Here is an 8,749-nt window from a genome sequence, read left to right on the forward strand (position 1 = left end):
GTTTTTATTACACACCCTTGTACGCTGTCATGGAGCGATAGTGACATCACAAGCGTCCCCAGGAATCCTCCTCCCTGGATCCAGTAGTGCTCGCACGAGCAGGTTATTCACCTCCTGCAGCCACATTTTTCTCTTTTCTCACCCCCAAAAAGCCTCATGGTCTCCTGTAACAGCCTTTCTCTTCCCTCCCACCAACATAGTGTGTGAGCCTTTTAAAAAGCAGTCAGTCAAGACCCCACTCGCTGTGCTGGGCCCTCTTCAGAAAACTAGTGAATTTGGCGCAAAATACTCCCTAGAAACTGTCTTAAAAAACCAAAATCCTCATGATAAATGCCCCCCAGTGTGCAGGGACCTTGCAGAGTAAGGCCATGTTCACACGCTTAACCCAAAACATCTGAAAATACAGAGCCGTTTTCAAGGGAAAACAGCTGAAAATCAGAGGCTGTTTTTGAAGCATCAAACACTCTTTACAGATGTTTTTGGAGCAATTTTTCAATTGAAACAATGAAAATCTGCTCCAAAAACAGCTCAAGACTTGACATGCACCTTTTTATGGGGCTTTTTCTACACACCGTTTTTACAAACAGCCGCTTAAAAAAAATGCCTCGTCCGAACGAAGTACCGGTTTTTCCCAGTGACATCAATGGGCAGATGCTTGGAGGTGTTCAGCTGTTTTTTTCAGGGTGTGTACGGCCCCAGAAACAGCTGAAAATAAGCCATGTGAAATGCTGGTGATATAAAGCCTTGGGCCATGCCTCCAGAGTAGGCTCAGAGTTCCTACAATAACTCACTAGTATCAGTTACATAATTAGAATTATTAGCTCTTTAAAGTGTAGCGAAACATTCTGCAAACTTCTGACATGTCAGAAGTTTGGATTGGTGGGGGTCCAAGCACGGAGACTCCCACCAATCACTAGAACGAAGCAGCTGAAGGTCTCGTGCGAGCGCTCAGCCGCTTCGTGTCTGTTCGGCTTTTTCCGGAAATTATTGAGTCCGTACACCGATACATTTAAGTCTATGAGCCCCTACTCCGATACATCGGCTTTCCGGAAAAAGCCGAACAGACACGAAGCAGCTGAGCGCTCACACGAACACGTCAGCTGCTTCGTTCTAGCGATTGGTGGGGGTCTCAGCGCTCGGACCCCCACCAATCCAAACTTCTGACATGTCACTATGACATGTCAGAAGTTTGTCGAACATTTAGCTCCACTTTAGGGCCGGTAACATCACATTTGTGATGTTCGTTTAGCGACGACACCAGAAAAGCTTCTAATGTACATGCTAAATATGTCCACAGCCTGACAGGAGAAAAGTTTGTCTTATCAGGTTATTAGTACACAGCACGGAGAAAAAATAAATTATAATAATGCAATCCTGTAACACATACCATGCGGTTTACATTTTTATTACATTTTACACCTAAGCCCATAGGTGGCGCTGTATGACATCCATCATAGGCTTCCATAAACCGTGAGCTTTTCAGAACGTATACGTTAAACAGATGCCAGAATGGCTTATAGATGGCATCCATCCCCTATAGGCAATTATTGCATTCGTTTAACATATGTCATGAAAAGCTCACGCTATATACATAATGGATGCCCTAATAGCCTATGGGTGATGCCACGGTCACAGCCTACATAAAACATACGTCGGGGTATACGTTCTACCATGAGCTGTATATTACAGGTCCCTTCCACAAACCATATAATAGTTGGTTAGCCGCCCTGTGGATTTTTGTATACCCCAAGCTAGATCAAGGTCTGTGGAGGCCCAGACAGAGAATGGTGTGCACGTGGTAAGGGTGGGGTGCTATGGGCCCGGGACATTTAGTCCAGCCCTGTGTACACCATGTTGGGATGGAGATGTTATGTCCGTCATCAGATCTTCAGGAAAACACTCAGACGCCAGAGAAATGACACTCCGTAAAATTATTTATTCAGTTACTGATTATAGGACAAACTATTCAGAGGAGCCCGTGCGATCACACCACATCTCTCATCACCCTGGTCAGTTTCTGGATCTTGGTTTTTGTGGACATGTCAATGTATTTGTCCCCAATGGCGACAACCATTCCTCCCAAGATTGAGGGGTCAGTCTGGAATATAAAACAAGATAAAGTGAGAGCAAGTCCTGGAAATGATTAATGAATCACGTATACGTATTATGGTCTGCGTCCCCACTTCTCACCCTCGTAGCCCCACGTCGCGCTGCCTCCCCATCTCGTGTGGCAAGTGCTGTGGTCAGACCTCTTATTCACACAAAGTAATGAGCAGAAATGTTTTGCTAGAGACTCCATGAAGTTTGCTTCCCATAACCTTTTAAATGGAGAGAGTGAGAATAGGCGAGAGATACTCCGCCCCTCCTCCCAGAAACAGCCCCCCTCTTGTCCGTGGCCATCGTCTGGTATTGAAGCTCAGGCCCATTCAAGTGAACGCGAAACCAAAACCCAGCCCAGAGTTTGTAATCTCAGAAATCCCCTTGCAAAATGTGACCGTTTATATAATGGGGTTGTCTGGTGAGAAGATTGACGGCCTATCCTCAGGTGACCGAGAGAGACGGCTAGAATACTGTGAACTGCGTTATTATAGTGAGGAGCAGCGGACGTGATAAAGGGGAGCAGCGGACGTGATAAAGGGGAGCAGCGGACGTGATAAAGGGGAGCAGCGGACGTGATAAAGGGGAGCAGCGGACGTGATAAAGGGGAGCAGCGGAAGTGATAAAGGGGAGCAGCGGAAGTGATAAAGGGGAGCAGCGGAAGTGATAAAGGGGAGCAGCGGAAGTGATAAAGGGGAGCAGCGGAAGTGATAAAGGGGAGCAGCGGAAGTGATAAAGGGGAGCAGCGGAAGTGATAAAGGGGAGCAGCGGAAGTGATAAAGGGGAGCAGCGGAAGTGATAAAGGGGAGCAGCGGAAGTGATAAAGGGGAGCAGCGGAAGTGATAAAGGGGAGCAGCGGAAGTGATAAAGGGGAGCAGCGGAAGTGATAAAGGGGAGCAGCGGAAGTGATAAAGGGGAGCAGCGGAAGTGATAAAGGGGAGCAGCGGAAGTGATAAAGGGGAGCAGCGGAAGTGATAAAGGGGAGCAGCGGAAGTGATAAAGGGGAGCAGCGGAAGTGATAAAGGGGAGCAGCGCTCCCGGCGTGCCGCAGCCCTCACCCTCTAAGTACGGAGCGCGCTCAGCCTGTGAACCTGCTCCAAATATTCCCCTTAATGGCCGTCACGTACGTGACCATGTCGTTAAGGAGTTAAATAACAGCCATGATTCTTCCCTTCATTAAGCACTTACCTTGGTCTCCAGTTTCAATGATTCTCCCTTTGCAAGGAAACCATTGAGGGCAGACTTTAATTCGGTCAAGCTCGCTTCATCCAGAGGCTGAAAACAGAGAGTAATAGAATATGATGGTCTGTAGGAAGTCACAAGAGTCCGATCACACGCACAATAGAGAAAAACGCGTCTCTCCGGGGGGTGGAAAGTTAGTGAAAATGGTTGATAGAGGGCAATAGAGCTGAACGAATACAAACAACGTATGGGGAATAGTTACGTATGACAGACAATGCCATGAAGAACACAGTAGAAGTGGAAGAAGAAGAAGACCTTAGAGGAGTTGCCCAAATTAATTCTAAAGTCAGAACCGCCAAACACAAAATATCTGTTCTCCCTTCTGTCTAAACTGTGAACACCTCCCAGACTACTGTCTAAACTGTGAACACCTCCCAGACTACTGTCTAAACTGTGAACACCTCCCAGACTACTGTCTAAACTGTGAACACCTCCCAGACTACTGTCTAAACTGTGAACACCTCCCAGACTACTGTCTAAACTGTGAACACCTCCCAGACTACTGTCTAAACTGTGAACACCTCCCAGACTACTGTCTAAACTGTGAACACCTCCCAGACTACTGTCTAAACTGTGAACACCTCCCAGACTACTGTCTAAACTTCTTCCCAAGACCGGGATCCATATAACAGACATAGCCGGCCAGACATCAGACACGGTCACAGAACGCGAGGACATTATATCGTCATTGTCATCTGTGGAGGAGAAGCTGCAGACAGGACACTTACTGAGGAGGTGGTGACAGAACACAGCACCTCTCCTCGGTGGGCACTCATCATTTTAGCGAAAGCGCCAATCACTTCTGGAGTGTAACGCAAACGTCCGTTCTCAGCCAGCAGATCTGTGAGGGGGAAACACGTGTAAGATCCAATAGTAACGATGTGGATATTTAAGAGAAAAACTTCACTTAGAAAGGGCACCGGACACCTCTCCTGACTTGTATTCCTCATAAGACAACAATTCTGGAGCATCTTTTCTAAGAACTTGGCATTGTGCCGTTCCTCTGTTATTCATCCGGGAAAAGTAGGAGTAAATTGACAATTGTCCCTACAGAGTGACACTAATCAGTGCTGACAGTACCAGACTGTCGGGACACACCCCATTGACGAGTGAGAACGCCCAGTTGTCAACTCATTCATACATTTGCAGGAGGAACAACAGAGGAATGGTAAAAAACACATTCTAAGAACAGATGCTCCAGAATTGTCATTTTAAAGGGAATACAAGTATTCACAAAAAGAGACAGTTCAGGAGAGCGGAGCTAAATAATTTCTAACATTTTGCAGTCTAAAACCTCATGCACACAGCTAGATCTGTGATTCTAAATTTTTTTTTTTTACACAGCTATCCTGCCCGAGGCACCATACAGCGGCACATGGCGTGAATGTGGATCTGTATTGCAGTCTCGTGGTGCTCCGTATTGGTTTTTCGCACATGGAACGGCCCGGTGTGTGAGCGCCGAGTCTGTAGACCACATGGAGTACATTTGTAGCTGCAGATCTTGTATGATACGTGTGGGTCATAATTCGGTGGCGTGCGTGAGACCTTAGACGGTATCGGGTGCAGGAAGTTGGATACTCACTGACAAAGTTGGAGGTGAGTGGGGAAAACTTCTCTTTAGCCATGAGATCCGTGACCGTCTTCTGCTTCAGACCACGCTTGATGTGGGGGTTTGTGATAATGGTGGATAACACGGGGTCCTTAATAAGAGTCTGGAAGATTATACATGAAAACAAATCGTGAAAACCTCGACACGGACAAGTCTTATTACTATACGGAAAGTAAAACATTTCATCAGTATGAATATTTTGATAAAAATGTCTGCTCATGAATATTCATTAGGGGCCCTGACTGTTTAGCTCCTTCTATACATATTGTAACATCTTCCTCATGCAGGTCTATCAGAATAGTCTCACAATGACTTCCGAGTAACAGTAAATATGATTGGCCAGAGCTCTCGAGTCTATAAGCACCACCCCATAGACTCATTCAGAGGACCCCCGGTCTAGGGCTACATGTAAAGATCCAGAGAAAGCTTTATGGAGGAGTCATACTCACAGACACTCTGGTCAGCTCCTTCTCCACCTGATCCAGTTTCTTCTCCTTGGAAGCGGCGGAGTAGAGAGCGGTGGCGTAGCGGCCTTCAAGACCGTACACTTGGATGGGCGGCTGAAGATTGAAAGTTAAAGATTTTACAGCGCAAAAAAAAAATTCCCCTCTGCGGCCGGTTTACATTGGCAGATTTCGGCCCATAACGAGCGCCGATATTCGTTAACAGGTCGTTTTACGCAGGTCGATGCTTCCTGTATGGGGACTAAATGGTTAATATATACGGTCGTGCGGTCTTCATCAATTTGCATCATTGTCAGCCGCACCCCCCCCCCCCCCCTGGTTACGAGAGATGATTATTTTACAGACCGCACAAATGTTGCGATCAGCCGTCGAGCGAGCGGTTTCTCGTGTCGGCTGATCGCTGGCCTGTTTACACAGGCCAATAAATCGGGAACAAGCCGTAGTAAGGACGCTCATTAGACCGATTATCGGCCCGCGCAAGCGAGCCTTTATTAGTCACTCCCCAGGAAATCCGTGTAACGTGGAGTCGTGACACCGGCCGTCCACATAAGGCGTGTGGTATTCGTACTTTTGACTATATTACGGTATAAATCATAATAAAGAGGTTTTTAACACATTTGTTGGAAAAGTACCCCAAAAACACATACTCCGAATGCATTCAAATACTGCGAACGGGGTGCGACTGAGGACCTGACGTCGTTGTGGTGGCCAATAACTGGCGTGATGCATTGTTACCATGGTGGACAGCGATTGGCCAATATGGTCACATGTCGTCGCCCTCGTTACATTCACTTGGACACACGGGACAGAAAGTTTCTTTTTATATGTTAATCCCACACAAGCCTGTTTATATAATCCAAAAACCTCCCCATTTATAGGACAGACAAAAACACCGTAAGCCACAGAACGGCAGAGTCATCACAGACTTACCCTGATCAACTTGGCAAGCGGTCTGGAGACACTGGTGCTGAAGGAACGCACCTGGAATATAGAAAGTAAAAGGCCAAATGACGTCTCTCTGCCGGTTCCCAGAATTAGAGAGTCGACAAATCTACCCACAAAGACATAAGATCCATATATATACTGATACATCACTATATAGTTATATGGCGCACCCACCAAGCTCAATGTGACCCTTTCAACGACCGTTTACCCCCCATGAATGGTCAAGGTGAATCATTCACGCGATAGAGACAGGAGCCGGTCACCCACGTGGCCAAATCCACACAGAGGGGTCTACAGGAACATCCAAGGCCCTATTCACACTGCCTGTTTTTTGATGGCCCTGTAAACCGGGCCGTCAAAAAATGTGACATGCCCTGTTTTGGGCCTTTCTCCCGGCTCCCACAGAAGTCTATGGGGCCGTGTGAAGAACAGCTGTTACTCGGATGTGATCCAAGCGACGGCCGTACATTCTGCCGCACGCTCGCGCTCTTCTCCTCCCCACAGTGCGAAGTGCATAGGAAGAGGAGGAGGGTATTTTGTTGATCCCTGTAAAAGCGGAATCCCTAATCCCCGGCCACAGCGTTGCCAAAGCTGTGGCCAGGAAACCTGCTCCAGGAGAAGTCCCTGACTTCACTGTCCATATATGGACAGTGATGTCAGGGACTTCTGAAGCGGAATCCCCACTGCCGTGGCCGGTGATTCCGATCCAGGAGAAGTCCTTGACTTTACTACAGGAAGGTAGGAGGGGGTGGGTGCCATCTATGGGGGGTGGCAGCATCTACAGAGGGCAGCGTGTGGCAGAAAATTTACAAATTAAATTCATCAGTTTTTAAAACGGAGAGGGAAAGAAACGGATCAAAATCGGCCGTTAAAAACGAAAACATGGCCCAGAAAAAAAGCAAAACGGCCGAGAAAAACTGACCAAAATGGCCGTTTTTATCGGCCGCCACGCCTACCCCATCGTGTGAATAGAGCCCAAGTCCAAGCTTCTCCTCCGATGGTCAGACACCAGAGTAATGGAGGATCTCCTCGTGCTGTATCGAGCTCTACTGATCGGGAGACCTCCAAATCTCACTATACAATGTGTGTCACCTTGTGAGACCCCCCCTCTATTAGACAGAGCCGATAAAGAGCACCCCTCCCCCTGGCACACCCGGCTCGTCTATGCAGCTGTGGTGGAAACGTGTGGCCCTCCGCAGATTGACCTGGCGATATTAGTTGATTACCGTGGGATTTCTGATACTGCAGCGATCAGCTGACCACCAGTCCATCTAAAATAGGGGTTATCATGGGGACACAACCCCAATGTGTGGGTGCAAAGTTGTAACATGAGAACCCGAAAGTGTTGTCAGCCAGGCGGTGTACATCAAGGTGAGCGCTCCAGCAATCTTAATGCAGGTGTATGGCCTTCTCAGGAACGTGGCTACGACCGCCAGATCTTAAAGGGGTTGTCCATATTATTTGTAGAATAGGAAATGAGTGTTTTCTAATATACATGTATATTAGAAATCTGCATGACTTACTATTATACAAGTTCAAAGATAAAAAGTGGACAATCCCTTTAAGAATTACCAGGGTCATCCATTTAAGACAAGACCTGTCCATACACTCATCATAAGGACGTCATAGCAGGGGCCGCTCCTGTATTAACCAGAGCAGAGACGCTCTGGACGCTCTGTCTGTTGCTCTGGAGGACTCCCACTGACTACACCGTATAACATTATATATCCCTGCAGCCCCCCAGTCATCAGCTACCTGCCAATACATTAATAGGGAGACTTCTTGGCAGCTTACAGACACCAACATTGCATACACCCCACGCTGAGCACTCTGGGAAAGCACTGACAGTGCGAGGACATGCAGAGGGACTGTCATACACAGAGGCGCCATCTTCCCTTCCTCAGCCTCCGCTTCTCCCCCTTTATTCCCGCTTATTATACCTTCAAGGAGATCCTGCCTGCCGCTGCCATCTTCTCCTCCGGCCGCTGCTCTAGGTCAAATCGGCGCCTCCCACGAGTCAGAGGACGTCAAGCGTCAGTACGTATAATACGTAAACGAGACAGACGCACTTTGCTTCGCATTGACTTCCGGGTAATGTAGTGCGGAAGGGGAGTGGCGGTTTGGTAGTGCGCATGCGCGATACTGCGCTTCTTGAGCTGGTCGGGACGCGCATGCGTTTTGCAAGATAGGACGATTATGTTGTTCGCGTTAGTTACTTTTCGTTCTATAGATGTTTTATTGTTGCGTTCTGTATATCACTGTGATGTGAGTATAGACTGTGACTTTGTCAGTGCGGCCTCGCTCGCAAGAAGGACCGATATCGCATGATAAAGAAGTGATGACTGGGGCCACATTTACGTTGATGCAGTGCAGCTTCTGCGTGATTTTTGTA

General features: G+C 47.7%; 1 protein-coding gene across 1 annotated transcript; it reads right to left on the bottom strand.

Moving 5' to 3' along the window:
- Window positions 1–1,916: 1,916 nt before the first annotated feature.
- Window positions 1,917–8,422, bottom strand: ATP5PO (ATP synthase peripheral stalk subunit OSCP). The gene is made up of 7 exons (XM_075854585.1): window positions 8,298–8,422; window positions 6,343–6,393; window positions 5,398–5,508; window positions 4,922–5,051; window positions 4,068–4,180; window positions 3,286–3,372; window positions 1,917–2,098 (listed from the first exon to the last, which is right to left on the bottom strand). The coding sequence occupies exons 1-7, from the start codon at window positions 8,325–8,327 to the stop codon at window positions 1,985–1,987; spliced, it is 636 nt and encodes a 211-aa protein (XP_075710700.1). The 5' UTR covers window positions 8,328–8,422; the 3' UTR covers window positions 1,917–1,984.
- Window positions 8,423–8,749: the final 327 nt, after the last annotated feature.

The sequence above is a fragment of the Rhinoderma darwinii genome, chromosome 2 (assembly GCF_050947455.1).
Source record: "Rhinoderma darwinii isolate aRhiDar2 chromosome 2, aRhiDar2.hap1, whole genome shotgun sequence".
Classification (NCBI taxonomy): Eukaryota; Metazoa; Chordata; class Amphibia; order Anura; family Rhinodermatidae; genus Rhinoderma; species Rhinoderma darwinii.